The sequence below is a fragment of the Emys orbicularis genome, chromosome 19 (assembly GCF_028017835.1).
Source record: "Emys orbicularis isolate rEmyOrb1 chromosome 19, rEmyOrb1.hap1, whole genome shotgun sequence".
NCBI lineage: Eukaryota > Metazoa > Chordata > Testudines > Emydidae > Emys > Emys orbicularis.
Window position 1 is genome coordinate 8,854,845 of NC_088701.1, and position 21,527 is coordinate 8,876,371.

General features: G+C 58.4%; 1 protein-coding gene across 1 annotated transcript in view; it reads right to left on the minus strand.

The window, feature by feature from the left end:
* Positions 1-19,419, minus strand: part of PGLYRP2 (peptidoglycan recognition protein 2) — a 28,667-nt gene extending 9,248 nt beyond the window's left edge. The window contains exons 1-4 of the mRNA XM_065419656.1: positions 19,350-19,419; positions 15,409-16,323; positions 12,117-12,327; positions 8,757-9,051 (exon numbers count right to left, since the gene is read on the minus strand). Of these exons, the coding sequence (XP_065275728.1) occupies positions 8,757-9,051; positions 12,117-12,327; positions 15,409-16,323; positions 19,350-19,419 (1,491 nt within the window). The remainder of the gene's footprint in view (positions 1-8,756; positions 9,052-12,116; positions 12,328-15,408; positions 16,324-19,349) is intronic.
* Positions 19,420-21,527: the final 2,108 nt, after the last annotated feature.

Sequence of the window (21,527 nt, forward strand, 5' to 3'; positions counted from 1 at the left end):
GTCCGAGCAGGCTGGCTTTGAGCATGTGAATCAGGCTTCCTCTCAGGGCTGGGCCCAAAGAGACGATAAGGGCCCTACTGTTAGTGGCAGTGAAGGGAGCTCTCCTGTAGCCCAAGTCGGGTGACCAGACATCTCGATATTATGGGCTTTGTCTGATATGCACAACTATACAAACACACCCTCCCCGAAAAAACAAAAGTGTCCTGATTTTTCACACTTGCTGTCTGATCACCTGAAGCCCAAGCAGCTGAGACTTGGGATGCTGGAGTGGAGGTCGCTGGCTCTAGTCCCGGGCAACGTTGGGCTGTTTGTGGTGTGTGGATTCACCCCTGTCATGGGCATCAAGAGCCTGTGTGGAGAGCGCTAGTGTTGCAGCCTGTGAGAAACCTGAGGTTTGTAGCTCTGGACTGTGGGCGCCCGGCTCTGGGTCTAGGCTAGCTACAGCCTGGCTGCTCAGCAATGGGAGAGGGGCCTGGTGGGAACAGCAGGGGATGCAGGAAGGCTGGGGCAGGGTAGCCAGACTAGAGGGGTCTGGTGTTCCATGTCTCCCCGTGGCACCTGGCCAGGATGAGTCTGGGTCTCCCTGATGCTCTGGGTCTCCCTGTGGCACCAGAGCTAGGGGAAGGGCTTGCTGCTCCGGGTCTCCCCGTGGCACCTGGCCAGGATGAGTGCTGGCTGGGGGAGGGGCCCCCAGTGCTCTGGGTCTCCCCGTGGCACCTGGCCAGGATGAGGGTTGGCTGGGGGAGTGGCCCCGGTGCTCCAGGTATCCCTGTGGCACCAGAGCTAGGGGAAAGGCCTGGTGCTCTGGGTCTCCCCCTGGCACCCAGGCAAGGTGCACTCTGTGGGAGGCAGCACGGCCCCTCCCTGCCCTGCACAGAACCAGTCCTTCCGCTTCCCAGGCTGGGCAGAGATGCCAGGCTGGGAGAGGTGCGACGCTCAGGCCTGGGCTGAGCAGCCCTTGCCATGGGGTGCAGACAGCAGCACTTCCGCTCTCTCTGGCTCTTGTGGTGCTGCTGCTGCCCCTCCCCCCCCCACCACCGCCGAGCCGTTTCCTCTCCCCGCACCTGGCCCTGTACTCAGTCAGTTTCTGATGTAAATAAAAGGTCCCCAGGTTCCTGTGGCTGCAGGGGGGAGGGGGCAGTCCCTGGGGGCCTTTGCCCCCCAATGCCAGAGCTCCTGGGGGCAAGACTGGAGTGCAAGGAGGGGCAGGGCTGGCCACAGCCCAGAGGCTGCCCTGAGCACGAGGGCTGCTCACTGGGTACCAGCCCCCCGAAAGACCCGTGGCCCCACACGTGAGCCATACCAACCAGTGGGGGAAGGGACACAATACCCCTACTTGGGCCACCCGGCTAGCACCACACACCAGGGTTCTGGAGCCCAGACACCTTACGTGCCCCCAGATCCCAGGTGGTTCTGCCCCTCTGCCTACATGGGCCCAGTGTCTGACCCTGCTGGCTGTTGGCGGGGGTGTGTGGGGACCAGACCCCCTTGCACCTTGCCTGGAGTTCCTGGGGCAGGCAGGAAGCAGCGCCCCCTCAAGTGCTGCTGACAAATGCGCAGGTGGTGGTGGGGTTTTGCAAGCACGCGGGCAAATGGGGCTGGGCTTCCCCAGCAGCACTGAGGGCACAGGGCTGACAGCTTTCCCTGACGACTGCCCACCCAAATCTCTTCCTCCCCGCCCCCATGGCCCCTTCTCCTCTCCCCCAGCTTCCCCATATCCCCTGCTTCCCCTCCTCTTCCCCGATCTGCCCATGTCCCCCCCTCCCTCCAGTCCCCTCCTCTCCCTCCCCCCCCCACTTCCATCCTCCCTCTGGGCTCCTGTTCCCCCCATCTCTCCATGTCTCCTCCTCCCTCCAGTCCCCTCCTCCCCCCAGGACCCCTGCTCCCCCCATGTCTCCTCCTCCCTCCAATTCCCTCCTCCCCGCGGGACCCCTGGTCTCCCCGATCCCTCACCCTCCCAGGCGCCCTGCTCCCCCCTCCGGCCACCCCTGCCGAGCGGCTCCCACCCAGCAGCAGCCCACGCTGCCGGAGCGGTACCTTAGCTCCCTGCTGCCGTCGCTCGCTCGCTCCCCGGCAGGTCCGTCCCGGCAGCGCTGAGCTGTGGCGAGGCACATGTGATCAGACAGCAGATGCTAATCTCGCCCTCACTCCGCCCGTGGCTGAGCGGCCCGATGGCATCTCCGCTCCCAGCAGAGAAGGGGTGGGATGGGGGCAGAGGAGCTGATGGGGCAGCAGAGTGGGGGTGGGATGGAGGCAGAGGGGATGGGATGAAGCAGCAGGAGAGAGGGTGGGAGGGGGCACTGGGGATGGGCGATGGGATGGGGCAGCAGAGAGGGTGGGATTGAGGCAGAGGGGATGGGATGGGGCAGCAGGAGAGGGTGTAGGAGGGGACATTGGGGATGGGATGGGGGCATGGTTCTGGCTGGGCTCAGACCCATCAGGCCAGGCGCTCTCAGGCACGTGGACCAGGCTGGGACTATGCCAAGCTTCACCCATGCCTGGCCCCATGGCAGGCTCGGCAGAGCCCACAACCCCATTGCCCCTCTCTTCCCCTGAAGGCCTTGAACAGCCATTAATCAGTTAACAATGGACGCTGTCGTCGTTAGGTTTCAGAGTTAACAGGACCAGGTCTCTCTGAGCTCCTATACGGGGCTGTGCAGACTCCAGGAAAGTGCAGCATGGGTCACACACCACACTGGCAAGGGATCTTTGCAGCCAGAAGGACCCAGATTAGGTTATTTTAAATGGAAGTTGAGATCCTTCAGCACAAGATGCAGCCACCGGGGAATCGGCACCGGAGGGACTTTACAAATCATCAGCTCTTCAGTGCCCCATTGGCCCGGACAGCCTGGTATTGCTGGGGCAGCTGGCCCATTTGCAACACCTCTGAGAACTTGCTGCTGTCCCCTGCCAGTGACACTGGTATGGCTGGTGCTGGCACGGTCAGTCTGTCAGCATTTCCAGTGGCACGACTGGTGCTGGCACGGTCAGTCTGTTGGCATTCCCACTGGCACGGCTGGTGCTGGCACGGTCAGTCTGTCAGCATTTCCAGTGGCTTGGCTGGTGCTGGCACGGTCATTCCATTGGCATTCCCACTGGCACGGCTGGTGCTGGCAGGGTCAGTCCGTTGGTATTCCCACTGGCACGGCTGGTGCTGGCAGGGTCAGTCCGTTGGTATTCCCACTGGCACGGCTGGTGCTGGTACAGTCTGTCCGTTGGTATTCCCACTGGCACGGCTGGTGCTGGTACAGTCTGTCCGTTGGTATTCCCACTGGCACGGCTGGTGCTGGCAGGGTCAGTCCGTTGGTATTCCCACTGGCACGGCTGGTGCTGGTACAGTCTGTCCGTTGGTATTCCCACTGGCACGGCTGGTGCTGGCAGGGTCAGACCGTTGGTATTCCCACTGGCACGGCTGGTGCTGGTACAGTCTGTCCGTTGGTATTCCCACTGGCACGGCTGGTGCTGGTACAGTCAGTCCGTTGGTATTCCCACTGGCACAGCTGGTGCTGGCAGGGTCAGTCCGTTGGTATTCCCACTGGCACGGCTGGTGCTGGTACAGTCTGTCCGTTGGTATTCCCACTGGCACGGCTGGTGCTGGTACAGTCAGTCCGTTGGTATTCCCACTGGCACGGCTGGTGCTGGCAGGGTCAGTCCGTTGGTATTCCCACTGGCACGGCTGGTGCTGGCAGGGTCAGTCCGTTGGTATTCCCACTGGCACGGCTGGTGCTGGTACAGTCAGTCCGTTGGTATTCCCACTGGCACGGCTGGTGCTGGCAGGGTCAGTCCGTTGGTATTCCCACTGGCACGGCTGGTGCTGGTACAGTCTGTCCGTTGGTATTCCCACTGGCACGGCTGGTGCTGGTACAGTCTGTCCGTTGGTATTCCCACTGGCACGGCTGGTGCTGGCAGGGTCAGTCCGTTGGTATTCCCACTGGCACGGCTGGTGCTGGTACAGTCTGTCCGTTGGTATTCCCACTGGCACGGCTGGTGCTGGCAGGGTCAGACCGTTGGTATTCCCACTGGCACGGCTGGTGCTGGTACAGTCTGTCCGTTGGTATTCCCACTGGCACGGCTGGTGCTGGTACAGTCAGTCCGTTGGTATTCCCACTGGCACAGCTGGTGCTGGCAGGGTCAGTCCGTTGGTATTCCCACTGGCACGGCTGGTGCTGGTACAGTCTGTCCGTTGGTATTCCCACTGGCACGGCTGGTGCTGGTACAGTCAGTCCGTTGGTATTCCCACTGGCACGGCTGGTGCTGGCAGGGTCAGTCCGTTGGTATTCCCACTGGCACGGCTGGTGCTGGCAGGGTCAGTCCGTTGGTATTCCCACTGGCACGGCTGGTGCTGGTACAGTCAGTCCGTTGGTATTCCCACTGGCACGGCTGGTGCTGGCAGGGTCAGTCCGTTGGTATTCCCACTGGCACGGCTGGTGCTGGTACAGTCTGTCCGTTGGTATTCCCACTGGCACGGCTGGTGCTGGCAGGGTCTGTCCGTTGGTATTCCCACTGGCACGGCTGGTGCTGGTACAGTCTGTCCGTTGGTATTCCCACTGGCATGGCTGGTGCTGGTACAGTCTGTCCATTGGTATTCCCACTGGCACGGCTGGTGCTGGTACAGTCTGTCCGTTGGTATTCCCACTGGCACGGCTGGTGCTGGCAGGGTCTGTCCGTTGGTATTCCCACTGGCACGGCTGGTGCTGGTACAGTCTGTCCGTTGGTATTCCCACTGGCACGGCTGGTGCTGGTACAGTCAGTCCGTTGGTATTCCCACTGGCACGGCTGGTGCTGGCAGGGTCAGTCCGTTGGTATTCCCACTGGCACGGCTGGTGCTGGCAGGGTCAGTCCGTTGGTATTCCCACTGGCACGGCTGGTGCTGGCATAGCCATTCTGTCCACAGCATCACCGGAATTGCTGGTATGTCAGAGAGCAGGGACTGGGACGTGGAGTGTGGCACCAGCGGGGCACGGTGGCAGGGACGGGAGCTCCGAACTGTATTTGGCCAGCGGCTGCAGGAACTGCTCCGTGCAACCATGGATGAGCTCCTGATCGCGGCACCACAGCGCCCCCTGGTGAGTTCCCAGGGAACTCGAACTTGCCTCCTGGAATGGCAGCAGCACCTGTACCCAGGACTCCCCCTGCTTGGCACCACACCCCAACACAAGATGTATTTAGTGCAGAAGTCCCCAAGTGGTATCTAGGGCGCTGGGTTGGATTGGGGCACTGGCTCGCCTGGAGTGCCAACTCCCCCATGTTCCCAGCTGCTGAGTTGCACTGGAAGAAGCTAAAGTTTGTTTGTTTAGTTTGGAAAAGAGAAGACTGAGAGGGGACATGATAGCAGTTTTCAGGTATCTAAAATGGTGTCATAAGGAGGAGGGAGAAAACTTGTTCACCTTAGCCTCTCAGGATAGAACAAGAAGCAATGGGCTTAAACTGCAGCAAGGGAGGTCTAGGTTGGACATTAGGAAAAAGTTCCTAACTGTCAGGGTGGTTAAACACTGGAATAAATTGCCTAGGGAGGTTGTGGAATCTCCATCTCTGGAGATATTTAAGAGTAGGTTAGATAAATGTCTATCAGGGATGGTCTAGACAGTATTTGGTCCTGCCATGCGGGCAGGGGACTGGACTCGATGACCTCTCGAGGTCCCTTCCAGTCCTAGAATCTATGAATCTATGAAAGCACTGAGCTCCTATGGGGTTTGGGTATGGAGTGGCAAAGAGGAGCGCTGTAGGGCTGGGGACGGGGTCAGTGGCTGGGTTAGGATTAGACGGATGTGTATGTCGTGGGCTATTTTCCAAACATTTCCGTGGAAAGCAGGTGCAGTCTGTGAAACGCCCCGTTCTTGTGAGGTTTTTGCCGCCTCGGATGAATCTGGAGAAGGATCCTTCCAGCGTGACTCAGAACCAGAGCCTGGATCAGCCCCCCTCTCCCTAGAATCCAAAGGGCCAAGGCTCTGGATTTGGCTCATTGCGGGCTCACTTGGGGGTTGGGGGCTGGCCCTGCCCCTTCTGAGTTGGGCTGCCTCACCCTGACTGAGCACACCCAGACACTGACAGCACGAATGCCAGGCACCCACTGAGGGCATTGACATCCTGGAGGGAGTGGTGCTGTGCCAGCAGGGGTTCATGTCTATAAAGGAGAGGGAGGTGATCCCTGTCCTGGGGCTCACAGACAGCCTATCCTGTGCCTGGTAAATTGCAACAAGAGCTTTATTGCTGGAGACTCAAGTCATCGGCTTATCCATGGGGCAGGGAGAGCACAAGCTAGGACCCAGGTAGCCCCTCAGTGCCAACTGGCTGAGGGCACACCATGGCATAACTCCCACGCATTGCCCCAACACACTGTTAGCATAACCTGCATCTGAAAGGTGCCATGTGAGGAGTCATATGCAAACCAGAGACATGCTGGCATTAATGTCATTGTGTAATATGTGTATGGGCCGTGTACGAAGAAATACAGATGGTGCTGAAAATATGTTCTGAAAATGTGTTTGGCAAGCAGCCCAGCCTGTCCTAGCCAAAGGAAGGGTGCTTCACCTCTTGGCTTGGGCTTCAGTGTAGACTGAGCAAGGGAAGGCCAGAAACAATGGAAATACATTTACATATAAGGTAAAAAAGCCATCACTCTAGCCAGTCGGGGAGATGAGCACTTAACAGTCATGAGGGGGAGGAGGCTGCACCCCGGGAAGCCCTCCTGGCTCTTGGAACAGAGACAACAGCCTTTGGGAAATAGAAGCAGGAACAGAAAGTCATTTGGGCATCCAGCACGCGGGGGGCCATGAGAGGCCAGAGCTCTTGAAATCTGAGACAGGTGGATCCGTCAGCCGAGGGGCTGACATCTCTGGGAACTGACTTGAGGTGAGAAAGCTGCTTGGACAGAGCATAACTTGCTGAAGTTAAGTTTTAGGCACTACACAGCATGTTTGGTTTGTAACCTTTCCTGTCACTTTCACTCTGACTTGAAATCACTTAAGCCCCTGTTCTTTGGTCATAAATTAATTCCTGTTTTATTACAAACCATCTCAGTGCTGTGCATTAAAGCGAAGTGTGAGTCTTCAGCTAACCTGACTGGCTGGCGTGGGCTCTGTGGAGGTAGCGAACGTAACAACTTCTGTGAGTGTCACAGTGAGAGGCACTGCACACTGCAGGGAGCCATCTCTGGGGAACATGACTGGTACCTGCAAGGCAAGGCTTGGACTGGCAGAGCCCTGGAGAGTTTGCTGGCAAGGCCGACAGGCTGGTATGACCCACAACCTAGCAGCATGGTAGCACAGTGGCTTGCAGCTCTGGGTGACCTGAGCAAGATGTCACAGAAGCACACATACATACACATGCACGCACACACACAACACACTGAAAACCTGTGTGCACAGGTACACACACTGCACACTGAAAACACATGCACACGCACACATGTTGCACACCCACTGCTCCTTGCCAGAGGAGGGCCCCCCTCTTATTCTCTTTGTGACGTGCCACCTCCCCAACCTTGCTGTCCTGACAGTGCCACAAACACTGGAAATACATTTATATATAAGGGGAAAAAGCCATCAACCTGGCCTGTCGGGGAGATGAGCACTTAACAATCCTGATGGGGAATGGCACACGTCATCCCAGCCAGTAACTTGGCATAAGATTGTGATGGTTCCTGGTGTCTGCTGAACTGGGGTCACATTCAAGCCAGTGACCAAGAGACTATCAAGTCTCTTGTCTGAGGGATTGCAATCCTGAAGGGCTGGGGACAAGAGTCTGAGCCAGGACTTCTGGGTTCAGTTCATTATTTGATCCACCCTGCCCGGATGGGTGACCATAGGCAAGTCACATCCCCCCTCTGTCCCTCAGTTTCCCCGCCTCAGTCACAGTGGGGATGGGAGGGTAATGAGGGGGACCTTGAGGAGCACTTTGCTCTGCTCAGGCGGGTGATGGTGTTGGGACTCGCAAATGGAAGCCAGGCTGCAGTGACACTGAATCATGTTCCCATGACCAGCTTTATTGGAGGGGGATTTTCAGTACAGGAACAGAGCAGCACATTGTAACTACTGGGGCTAGCGAAGCCCCCCTGACAGAATAGCCTCCACTGAGCCACCCTCCTGGGAACAGGCCACTGCAGCCTGCTCCCTGGGCAGTCTGAAGGCATGGTCCTGGTCCTGGTGGGATGTGTCCTGAACTGGGTCATTACCTGGAACATGACCCATGGCCAGGAGTTCTCACTGCAAAAGCAAAGAGAGAAAACATGGGTTTGATCCCAGAGTGTCCAGGAAATGCCCGATTCCTTCTAGCCTCCCACACCCCAACACACTGAGCTCCGGAGAGCCTGCCCAGGGCATGAACAAGGCCAAAAGAGCCAGCTCCCCGGAACTGCCCAGGGCAGCCGGAGCATGCCATTTCACCATCCACAAGGTCAGGTGGCAATGAGCAAATCTCAGCTTCCAGTTAGAAAGCCCTGGGGGTTGGAGAAAAAAGTTGGAAACGGTGACCCCGAACAGCTCAGGAACCATAAGGTGAGGAGCCAGAACCCAGCAGTGATCAGCTAGAGACATCTCATGCTGTCTGAGCCAGTCTCATGACTTTGGGGGCTGGACTCCCCTGTAGACTGCAGGGGAGCAATCCCTGATGGGAGCCCTTGCTGCTGCGGGGGAGGGAGGACAAGATGGGCCATTGGCTTGGAAGCCTTCAAAGCATCTTCACACTCCCACAGCCCCATTAGCAGAGTGCCCCCTAGTGGAGAGGGAGTGCTGGGGAGCATGCAGGAGAGGTCTCACCTTGAAGCCCTGCCATGTTTGGATCTCCCGGTAGAGTATGTTCCCCGGGCATGCAGTGTGCACCATCTGCCGGTGCCCATGCACTGTGTAGTTGGCCTGGATCTTGGCGCCCTTCACCGCGCACGGCAGGAAGTTGTCACGCACCAGCATGAGGGCAAATGCTTCCGGCAGCGTATCCATGTAGTCCCCGATGAAACTCACGCCGTAGCCTTTACTGTTGTAGCCACGGGTGTGAGCGCCAACCCAGTGCCAACCCCGGCCCTGGTACATGTACCCGTCTGATCCGACCACGAAGCTGCAGCAGGGCAAGAGCAGACAGAAGCTGAGAAGGAGACAGATCCCGTTTCCCTTGCAGTTTGGATCTGGGCTTTCAGCCTACTAGAGAGACGTGGGTTGGCTGCCAAACAGGGGTGCCAGTCCAACCCAGGGAGGGTGGATGGGGTTCCCCTGGGTGCCCACAGGGATAGAGGAAGGCAGCTTTAATTTGCAGCCAGGCCTTTGGGTTTGCACGGATTCATTTTACCAAGCTGTGCTCCCTCCTGGCCTTTTTTCAGGTGGCACTGGCCTGCTGCCCTGCAAATGTCACCTACATCATTCCCTTCAGCAGGGCTCTCCCCGCACTTGGGACTGAATGGCTCTCTGGGGTGGTGCCCATGAGACCAGAGCAGGTCTGGCTGTCTGCATGAGCTTGGCAGTCCCTGGGGACAGAGCCCTGAACCGGGCATGTCCCTGCCCTTGGGGCATCAGGATTCATAGCATTTAAGACCGTAGGGGACCTGTATAAGCCAGGCCAGAGAATTTCACCACTTACTCCCGCCTGGAGCCCAGTAACTTGTGTTTGGTTAAAGCATCTGCCAGCCAGGCCCCCAGCCTGACTTTGGAGCCATCAAGAGATGGAGAATCCACCACTTTCCCTAGGAGTTTGTGCCAGTGGTTCATCCCCCCTCCCTGGTAAACACTTGTGCCTGATTTCTAGTTTGAATTTGTCTGGCTTTAGCTTCCAGCCACTGTGTCTCGTTGTTAGGGTGACCAGATGTCCCAATAGTCACTGCTCTATCTTCTTTGTGATAAACTAAACCGATTGAGCTCTTCAAGTGTCTTGCAGTCAGGCACATTCTCCAGCCCACATGTCATTTCTGTGGCTCTTTCCTTCACCTTCTCCAATTTTCCCACATCCTTTTAAAACTGTGGACACCTGAAGGGGGCGCTGTATGACAGTGTTGGTCTCCCCAATGCTGTAGACAGAGGGAAAACTGCCCTCCGCACCTGCTCTCAGCTCCCCTGTTTACACATCGAAGGGTCGCATCCACACCTTTTTTTGTGCCACAACATTCCACTGGGGAGCTCATGTTGAGTTGTTTGTCCCCTATGACTCCAAAATGCTTTTTGGCCCCTGCTTTCCAGTATACAGGCCCCCACACTGTAGATGTGACCTTGGTACTAGACTGAAGACCTTTGATGCGACTGTATTACAATGCATTTTTTTGAATGGACCCAGGTTTCCAAGCAAACTAGATCGTTCTGTATGACTGCTCTGTCTTCATCATTATTTCCCACCCTACTAATCTTTTATCAGCAGCGATTTTTTATTTACTTCCGGATCATTGATGAAAACGTTGAATAGCGCCAGGCCCAGAACCAATCCCTGTGAAGCCCCCCTCGAGACATTGCCATTTAATGATGATTCCCCATTGACAACTAGTTTTTGAGCTCTGTCATTTAGCCAGTGCCTGATCCATTTAACATGTGCTCTATTGACAGTGAACAGTGATGATTTTGTAATCAGAATGCCGTGTGGTACTAAGCAAAATGCCTTTCAAAAATCTATTACATCTTCATAGTTACCTTTGTCAACTGAACTTGTAATCTGAAATCCGGTTTGTTTGACAAGACCTATTTTCGATATAACTGTGTTGACTGGCATTAATTATATTCCTATTGTTTAATTCTTTATCAAATAAATCCTGTATCAGGTTTTCCCTTAGTTTGCCTGAGGATGATGTCGGGCTAACAGGCCCACAGTTACCCAGATCACTCTGCTTACCCTTTTTTGAATATTGGCACAACATTAGCACTCTTCTGGAATTTCCTCAATATCCCATAATTTATTAAAAATGAACATCATTGGGCTGGAGATCTCCTCAGCCAACTCTTTTAGGATTCTTGGATGCAAATTATCAGGGTCTACTAATTTAAAATGTTTACCCTAGTAGCTGTTGCCTAAAATCCTTCTTCATCATCCTCATGTGATTCAATATCATCCTGTTTCTTTCCAAATACAGACAGAAATATTTATTTAATACTTCTGCCTTATTTGCATCATTATGAACAATTTTACCATCTCCGTCTAGTGATGGGCCTATGTTATTGGGATTTTTTTTTATTCCTAATATATTTTAAAAACTTCTTATTGTCCTTAGCCCTGCCAGCCATGTATTTTTCTCTGATGTCTTTAGCTTCCACTATCAATTTCCTACCTTTCATAATTTCTAATTTATATTGATTGCCATCCATTTCTCTTTTTTCTGTTTTTTATATGTTGCTTTTTTATTTCTAATTGTTGCTAGGATGGGCTTTCAGCCTCAGTCACCCTCTTTCTGGATTGTGGATTCATGCTTCTTAAAGAACTCCCAATTTTCATTCACATTTTTTTTCTGTCCAAATGTTTCCTCCCCATCAGTTTGGCTCATCCTCTCCCTCAGCTTGGGGAAGCTACTCCTGTCGAATCATCAAGACTGTATATTGCAGTGGGGGGGGGGGGGCAGCTGCTGGGGTCAGAATCCTGCCTCAGGGCCTGTCCTGTGCTCTCATGGGGGGGGGGGGGGGGCTGTGTTTGAGCCATAGGAGGCTAGTGGCCTTTGTGGAGCAGAGGGTGGCTCTAAGGTGGGGACGGGCATCCAGACTAGGGGGAAGGATGTTCAGAACCAGGGAGGGAATGGGAAGGGAGAAGTGAGTTGGGGAGGTATGGCACCCACTGCCCTTGTCAGGGTGGAATGAAAGTGACTCACCTATGTGTCATAGCCCCTATTCCTCCAGCAGGCAAAGGAGAGTTGCCTTTATGTCAAGGAGTCACAACCCACACTTCCCAGGGCTGAGGCCCCCAGTGATCAGTGTGCACTGTAGCCAGGACTGTGAAGGCTCAAGCTGGCCCAGGATCTGCTGCAGGGCTGGGTGGGAGGCCTGGAGCAGAGCCAGGACACAGCAGACGCTGCACATCATCAGTGCTATGTTTCACGGATGCAAGGCTCCAGCTGGCAAGGCCCCTTCCCCTAGGCTTTCTCATGGGCTGCCCAGTCTCAAACCACCTGACGGGCACTAGCCGAGTCCAGTGCATCCTGGGAAGGCCATGCCCCTGCTCACCTGTAGCCGATGTCGTCCCAGCCACGGTCGTCCTGGTGGAAGCGCTGCATGGCCCTCATGTCAGCGGCGCACTCAGGGAAGGTCCGGCAGGGCTGGCTGGGTGAGCTGGTGTGGTGGATGTACACGAAGCTCAGGGGCAGCTTGAGCTGCGTGGGAGTCCCCTTGTAGGGCCTGGCCCCCCACATGCAGCGGGGGATGATGGCTGGGCATTCTGGAGGTAAACGCACACAGCAGGGTGAGACACAGGCCCCCTGAACCAAAGCCCCTCATGCTGCCAACACAGTTGCCTGGCATTACAGTCTATTTACCAGAGCAAGGGGAATAGCTGAGTGCTGGGAGCTCTGGGTCTGACCACAGTTCCCTCTGTATCCCACAAGTCCCCACCCCCATGTGCCTCAGTTTCCCCCATGATACAGTTGTGTAATGCTGCCCCCTACCATCCCCAGGACACTGTGGGGCCGAGATAGGGAACACACTGCCAGGAGGGGAGGCCTAGCCAGGCTGCTTGGAACATGTGTCCCACCAGCAGTTTCTAAATGAGAAATGTTCAGGCCCTTCCAGCCGTTTGGGGGTTTTTCCTCCACAAGTTTTCAACAAAATGCTTTAAAACAAACGTTTATTGGCAGGTTCCCCTCCCCTTCAGAAGAAGGGAACAAAGGGGGGAACCCACTCCCAAACGGGTCTGTTTCGAATGAGAGAGGGGCCCAAACACAGAACCGGACCTGAACCGCACCGTCTCCCTGCGACGGGCAGAACCGGACCCGAGGCCCAGAGCCGCCCCGTCTCCCTGCGATGGGCAGAACCGGACCCGAGCCCCAGAGCCGCCCCGTCTCCCTGCGACGGGCAGAACCGGACCCGAGCCCCAGAGCCGCCCCGTCTCCCTGCGACGGGCAGAACCGGACCCGAGCCCCAGAGCCGCACCGTGACCTGCAACGGGCAGAACCGGACCCGAGCCCCAGAGCCGCCCCGTCTCCCTGCGACGGGCAGAACCGGACCCGAGGCCCAGAGCCGCCCCGTCTCCCTGCGACGGGCAGAACCGGACCCGAGCCCCAGAGCCGCCCCGTCTCCCTGCGACGGGCAGAACCGGACCCGAGCCCCAGAGCCGCCCCGTCTCCCTGCGACGGGCAGAACCGGACCCGAGCCCCAGAGCCGCCCCGTCTCCCTGCGACGGGTAGAACCGGACCCGAGCCCCAGAGCCGCACCGTGACCTGCAACGGGCAGAACCGGACCCGAGCCCCAGAGCCGCCCCGTCTCCTGCAATGGGCAGAACCGGACCCGAGCCCCAGAGCCGCCCCGTCTCCCTGCGACGGGCAGAACCGGACCCGAGCCCCAGAGCCGCCCCGTCTCCCTGCGACGGGCAGAACCGGACCCGAGCCCCAGAGCTGCACCGTCTCCTGCAATGGGCAGAACCGGACCCGAGCCCCAGAGCCGCCCCGTCTCCTGCAATGGGCAGAACCGGACCCGAGCCCCAGAGCCGCCCTGTCTCCCTGCGACGGGCAGAACCGGACCCGAGCCCCAGAGCCGCCCCGTCTCCCTGCGACGGGCAGAACCGGACCCGAGGCCCAGAGCCGCCCCGTCTCCTGCAATGGGCAGAACCGGACCCGAGCCCCAGAGCCGCCCCATCTCCCTGCGACGGGCAGAACCGGACCCGAGCCCCAGAGCCGCCCCGTCTCCCTGCGACGGGCAGAACCGGACCCGAGCCCCAGAGCCGCACCGTGACCTGCGACGGGCAGAACCGGACCCGAGCCCCAGAGCCGCCCCGTCTCCCTGCGACGGGCAGAACCGGACCCGAGGCCCAGAGCCGCCCCATCTCCCTGCGACGGGGAGAACCGGACCCGAGGCCCAGAGCCGCCCCGTCTCCCTGCGACGGGCAGAACCGGACCCGAGCCCCAGAGCCGCCCCATCTCCCTGCGACGGGCAGAACCGGACCCGAGGCCCAGAGCCGCCCCGTCTCCCTGCGACGGGCAGAACCGGACCCGAGCCCCAGAGCCGCCCCGTCTCCCTGCGACGGGCAGAACCGGACCCGAGCCCCAGAGCCGCCCCGTCTCCTGCAATGGGCAGAACCGGACCCGAGCCCCAGAGCCGCCCCGTCTCCCTGCGACGGGCAGAACCGGACCCGAGCCCCAGAGCCGCCCCGTCTCCCTGCGACGGGCAGAACCGGACCCGAGCCCCAGAGCCGCCCCGTCTCCCTGCGACGGGCAGAACCGGACCCGAGGCCCAGAGCCGCCCTGTCTCCCTGCGACGGGCAGAACCGGACCCGAGGCCCAGAGCTGCACCGTCTCCTGCAATGGGCAGAACCGGACCCGAGCCCCAGAGCCGCCCCGTCTCCCTGCGACGGGCAGAACCGGACCTGAGGCCCAGAGCCGCCCCGTCCCCCTGCGACGGGCAGAACCGGACCCGAGGCCCAGAGCCGCCCCGTCTCCTGCGACGGGCAGAACCGGACCCGAGGCCCAGAGCCGCCCCGTCTCCCTGCGACGGGAAGAACCGGACCCGAGGCCCAGAGCCGCCCCGTCTCCCTGCGACGGGCAGAACCGGACCCGAGGCCCAGAGCCGCCCCGTCTCCCTGCAATGGGCAGAACCGGACCCGAGCCCCAGAGCCGCCCCGTCTCCCTGCGACGGGCAGAACCGGACCCGAGCCCCAGAGCTGCCCCGTCTCCCTGCGACGGGCAGAACCGGACCCGAGCCCCAGAGCCGCACCGTCTCCCTGCGACGGGCAGAACCGGACCCGAGGCCCAGAGCCGCCCCGTCTCCCTGCGACGGGGAGAACCGGACCCGAGCCCCAGAGCTGCACCGTCTCCTGCAATGGGCAGAACCGGACCCGAGCCCCAGAGCCGCCCCGTCTCCCTGCGACGGGCAGAACCGGACCCGAGCCCCAGAGCCGCCCCGTCTCCCTGCGACGGGCAGAACCGGACCCGAGCCCCAGAGCCGCCCCGTCTCCCTGCGACGGGCAGAACCGGACCCGAGCCCCAGAGCCGCCCCGTCTCCCTGCGACGGGCAGAACCGGACCCGAGGCCCAGAGCCGCCCCGTCTCCTGCAATGGGCAGAACCGGACCCGAGGCCCAGAGCCGCCCCATGACCTGCAATGGGCAGACCCCAAAGTGTGGATCTGGGGTTCCAGAGTCTGGATTTGAATGGGACTCCCCACAGCCCGGGAGCTGGGATTCAGCAGGTGGCGCTGTAAGCCCCACGTGGGCCAGGGGGTGGCGTTTGCTCCGGGCTCATCTCTAGAACCATGTAGCCCCGTTAGTGTAGCATGTCCCTGACTGGTGAGGGGAGAGAAATAAGCACCTACCCAGGTAGGCCTCCGTGAACTCCTGCACTGCCCGGCTCGCAGCGGCCAGCAGGTCCTCGTCCCCAACCCCGCTAAGCAGGGGCGCCATCCGAGGCAGCGCCCGGAGCAGCTGGAGGGAGCGCACCACCTGCTCCTCCAGCTGCCCGGCCTCGGTGAGCTGCACAAAGTTCTGGCGCCTGAAGTTGCTTCTGGCCTGGCCATCCCCGGCCAGGCCGTCCCCAGCGTAGTACTCTCTCAGCAGGGTGCTCAGCGGGGCCACGGGCATGCCTTGCTCTGCCAGGTGTGCCCCCAGGATCACCCCGTCCAGCGCCCCATTGACGAAGGCATCAGTGAGGTTTGAGGGGCGGCCCAGGAGGGTGAAGTTTTGGGGCTCGGACACGCTGTCCCAGCAGCCATTCGGCCCCAAGGGCACCTGGCTCTCGTTGGCCTGGGCCAGGAGAAAGGCCACGCCCAAGGCCTTGGCAATGGTCACTGCGTAGAGGGCGTCTATAGTCAGGGGCAGCCCCGGATGTGTCTGGTTCAAGGGCTCAGTCGTAACTAGCAAAGGCTCCAAAGCCTCGGGGGGCAGCGGCATCTCCCGCCTCCCCTTCAGCCCTGCTTCAATCCCAGCCACCAAGGGGCTTACAGCCACTGTGGTGCCATCAGGGAGCAACACCACCCCCTGCTCAGTCGAGGACGCCTGGACTTTGTGCTTCAGGAGGCGCATGAGGAAGGATCTCTGCTCCTGGCTCAGGAAGGGCAGATCCGGGGGCACGGCAGGTGCCTCCCCCAGCAGGAGCTGGTAGAACTCGCTGTCACAGCAGCCCAGGCCCCGGGCGAGCTCCGTCACGGTCAGGTTGAGGTGTCCGTCCAGGTGGTGAGATTCCAGCACTTCTACGACTTGGATCACGGAGTTCATGTGAAACGGGAGGGAGCCTGGGAGGGGAGGAGCAGGAGAGGCTGTCAGATCCCTGCCTGGCTGCCTGGCTCCTGCACTGCTCACTAGGCTAAGCAACGGGCAGCCCAAGTCGGGAAGTTTTGCACTCCCAGGGATGGGTGCTATCGGGGAAAACAGGCTAGTCTGGGAGCTCAGGCGCGCTCTGGGCCACCTGGGCTGAGGGACTGGAACAGCACAGAACAACTGTGGCAGTTTACTGAGGGCTTGTCCACATGGCGCTGCGGTCCGGACTGAGGGGTGTGAACTGCTCTAACGTGTTGTGCTCCAACTGCCCCATGTGACCTGTTGGCATGCTCTAAAGGGAAAGCTCATGCTGATCTAGCCCTGTTTAAACAGGGCTACATTAATGTGCCCTCGGTACCCTTTCGTTCATGCCAGCAGCGTCTACATGGGGCACTGAGAGCAGTACACAGCAGAGTACTCTGCAGGTTACACCCCTGGAGTCCGGACTGCAGCACCGTGAAGACAAGCCCTGGGCGTAATGGGGGTTCAAGCTGATAACGCGCTGTGCAGCCTAACGGCCCCTACAAACCATCAGACATCCCACTGGCAGAGATTGTGGGACTCCTACCAAACCGTCTCTCCCCCAGGCCGCTGGTGCCTGCAGCCAGGGCATCTCCGCGTTTCGAGACGGAATCCAAAAGCAATTGAAACTGTCCTGACTGTGTGGCTGGGTTAAGGAAATTAACAGAGCGCTGCCAGTTTAGAGACTGTTGAAATGAGGCAACACAGGACTGATCAGTGTGTGTGAAGCAATCCAAACCCGGATATTGGCAGGCTGATTTGGCTGTAGGGTGTGCCCAAGAAATTGCTGCATCAATGGAGGTGGCTACTAAAGATGCCACAGAGTTTCAACAGCATCAAGTGATCTGTGCCACAGATACACTGGGGGTCAAGCAGAGAGCACAACTCAGAGTCCACTGGAAAGCTGTTTGCTTTCGCTGTCACAAACTGTCTTGCAATACAATGATTGGCTCCAGGACACACTCTGCTGGAATTGCAAGAAAATTGGGGCACACACAGAAGATGTGCTGGTCAGGGCAAAACATGCTGCCCCCAGGTGGCAAGAGCAGCAGCAGACGATTTCAGATTCAGCTTGCTGATGGCAATGTGGAGTGCACCGAGGATGCTGGAGTACCTCCCCAGGGGCTTAGAAGACAATACCTGGAGTGTTATTTGGATTCCTTTGCAGTTGGCAGGAATTTGTAGCATGGAGTGTATTACTGATAGTAATACATTGGTAATTCTTTCTGGCCTTCCCTTTCACACTAAAGGAGGAAGAGTATGTAGTGGACAGAAATTGAGTAATGTTTAATAGTTTGGAGCCCTCTAGTGGCATCCCTGTCTTTCTGTTGCAGAAGCCAGCCAGACCCCTGCCCAAGCAGCCCAGCACACAGGTGGCTGGGCCGGGTGTTTGTACATCATTAACACACATGGCTGTTTGGGATGGATCACACTCTGCCAATGTGGGGTCCCTGTATTGCTAATGCTGTGTAGAGAGCACAAACACTGTCGCTGCCCAACTCCGAGGCTGAAGATTTAGGGTTGTTTTGTAAAATAGTTTGAAGAAACATAACACTTAACAGGTTTCAGAGTAGCAGCCGTGTTAGTCTGTATCCGCAAAAAGAACAGGAGTACTTGTGGCACCTTAGAAACTAACAAATTTATTAGAGCATAAGCTTTCGTGAAGTGGGTTGTAGCCCACGAAAGCTTATGCTCTAATAAATTTGTTAGTCTCTAAGGTGCCACAAGTACTCCTGTTCTCATAACACTTAAGAGAGACAGGACAATGTGAACCCCCCACTCCTGTACGCCTGGCATCCCCTGCTATCGTCCCAGGTGACCCCTGAGATCCCACTCACTCAGAGAGACTGGAGGGAATAAATCCCACCCCAGCCACTCCCACCACACTTCCTCTCTTTCCCAGCTAGCTCCTTTGATCATTAGGCAGCAGGTTGCAACGAGTCACTTTCACTCTGTGCCCCATACGGTCACTTTCCCCTTGCTGGTTGGTTGGGTATTTTGGGGCAAAACAGGAGGTCTACTTCTCCAGCCCCAGTGTAGACGTACCCTTATTTAGCTTCAGTTTCCATCTCTCAAACTGGGCAATAGCTCTGCGCCAGGTTGCGTGAACGTTCATGTGTTAAAGATGGAGAGGTGCTCAGACACTCCGGTAACGGGGCCCCCAAGTACCTCAGCGAGCGAGGTAGCTAGATCTTCACAAACTAGGTTTAAATTGACTAGATTTCATGTTGATCAAACATCCCGCAGTGAGCGTTCCCATGCTTGGGGGCCTACCGAGAGCCTGCTGAGAGCAGAACTTTTACTTAAAGACCCAGCTTCTGCAGTCCTGGGATTAGGCCAGAATCTCAGCTGTCATTATAAAAAAAGGTGAGTTTCTAGCTCTCCTGCCAACAGAGGTGACCCCAATGGCTCCAAAACCAGAACACAAAGAATCAGCACTCAGAATGTATTGTTTCTTCTAAATCTCATGATTTAGGGGATCAGACTCATGATTTCTGACCGTGTGGGGGTGGCTGTGCGATCCCCTGCAGCCTTCCCAGTCCAAACATTGATCTGGGGGTACATGAGAGCCTAGGAGAGAAATTGACTAGAAGTGGATTAGAAGCCTGTCCTAGGCCCCGAACCTCCTGGCCCCCAGCCCCCTCGCTCACCCTGAGCCCCTAGGGACGATCAGGAAAGGACGGATGCAATTTCACTCCCCAGTCACACAAACACGCCTCAGGGTTGGTGGCATTCGTCAGGGCAGCTCTAAGCTAGCATGAAACCGACCCCTCTGGCTCCAGTGCAGGAGCTGAATGAAACGCAGGAGGCAAAGAGCCACCAGGATGAGATTCCCCACCTCTTCCCTGTGACCTGGGCTAGTATCCGAAAGGAAAGCTGTGGTTTTATTCCCATCCCTTTCAGCCTCTCACCTCACCTGAGCTGTTCTAGCAACCACACAGGTCTCCCCACTGCAGAGCAGCTCTGGCTATGCTCCTACCTTTGCCAGGCTCCAGCCACGTGCAGAGACCCAGCAGCACAGCGAGGAACCACAGCTTTGTCTGGCCCATCTTCTCCTGGTCTTAGAACCGAGTGAGCCGCACGGATCCCTACAGGGACACAGGAAAAATCAATAGACGGGTGTCAAAGTCTCCGTCCCCAGGGCTGCTGCGCCCTGTGCACTCCCAGACTTTGCCCCTTCACCTTGGAGCTGAGCTTGCCCCTCAGCACTCAGGGGCTGGTTGGAGAGTGAGTGACACATGGGGCAGGATGGCCCAGCCTCGCCGCGGATCCCACGTGAGAATCTGCAGCCCCACAGCCTTCCGCAAACACAGAGATCCCCCTAGCCCCAGAGCATGCCTCCGAGGGATGGCACAGGCTCCAGAACACAGCCAGCGAGCAGCAAAGTCACTGCAGCGCCCCCTCCTGGCTGCCCACAGACTTGCTTATCCTGTCCAGAGTGCACTGCCCCGTCTCCCTGGCAACCCCCCAGTCCAACCCTCCACCCAGGGCCGGCACTTCCACCAGGCGACCCTAGGCAGTTGCCTAGGGTGGCAGGATTTGGGGGGCAGCATTTTGCCATCCTCGGCGGAAATTCAGCGGCGGGGGGTCCTTCCACTCCGGGTCTTTGGCGGAAATTTGGCAGTGGGTCCTTCACTCGCTCTGGGACCCGCCGCCGAAGTGCCCCGAAGATGCGGAGTGGAAGGACCCCCGCCGCCGAATGCTCAGAGGAGAAGCGCTGCCGCCTAGGGTGGCAAAAACCCTGGCGCCGCTCCTGCCTCCATCCCAGTGCTCCCTGCCCCATCCTGTCCCTCCATCCCAGCCCTCCCTGCCCCCTCCTGTCCATCTGCCCCAGCACTGCCTGCCCCCTCCTGTCCTTCCATCCCAGCCCTCCCTGCCCCCTCCTGTCCCTCTGCCCCAGGGCTCCCTGCCCCTTCTGTCATAGAATCATAGAAGATCAGGGTTGGAAGAGACCTCAGGAGGCCATCTAGTTCAACCCCCTGCTCAAAGCAGGACCAACAGCAAGTAAATCATCTCAGCCAGGGCTTTGTCAACCCTGGCCTTAAAAACCTCTAAGGAAGGAGATTCCACCACTTCCCTAGGTAACCCATTCCAGTGCTTCACCACCCTCCTAGTGAAATAGTGTTTCCTAATATCCAACCTAGACCTTCCCCACTGCAACTTGAGACCATTGCTTCTTGTTCTGTCACCTGCCACCACTGAGAACAGCCGAGCTCCATCCTCTTTGGAACCCCCCTTCAGGTAGTTGAAGGCTGCTATCAAATCCCCCCTCACTCTTCTCTTCTGCAGACTAAACAAGCCCAATTCCCTCAGCCTCTCCTCGTAAGTCATGTGCCCCAGAGTGTCCCTTCCGCCCCAGCCCTCCTGTCCCTCTGCCCCAGGGCTCCCTGCCCCCTCCTGTCCCCCTGCCCCAGGGCTCCCTGCCCCCTCCTGTCCCTCTGCCCCAGAGCTCCCTGCCCCCTCCTGTCCCCCTGCCGCAGGGCTCCCTGCTCCCTCTGTCTTTCCGCCCCTGCGCTCCCTGCCCCCTCCTGTCCCCCTGCCCCAATGCTTCCTGCCCCTCCCCCCATCCCTCTGCCATAGCCTGCCCTGTCCCCTCCTGTCCCCCTGCCCCAATGCTTCCTGCCCCTCCCCCCATCCCTCTGCCATAGCCTGCCCTGTCCCCTCCTGTCCCTCTTCAACCGGGCTCCCTGCCCCCTCCCATCCCATCCCTTCCTGTTGCTCTGGAGGCCCCAGGCCTGCTGCCTGCACACCCGGAGTAACTCAGGAGGCAGGAGGGCACCATGGGATGTAGTGAGCCCCCACAGGGGATTGGCAGGAGGCCAGAGGGGGCAGTACCCAGCTGAACCTGAGTGTCACCTCAGGGTGGTGACTCTTAGTCTCTGCAGAGCGAGGAATGCAGGCAAGCCAGAGCAAGTTGGGGCATCTTACCTGGGGCTTCAGGGAAATATCTACCCCTGGCCACCAAGTAGCCATGGCAGGGGGTGGGGGGCAGGTGCTGTCCAGCCCCAGCCAGGGAGCCCTGGCTCATGAGCTCCAGTCAGAGCAGCTCTGCTTTCAGTTCTGGCGCCCCAGTTCAAACCCGGTGTGGCCCCCAGAGGACGTGGTGGGTGGAGAGGGAGAACCTGGCTGTTTGGGATTTACAAACCCCACAGAGCAC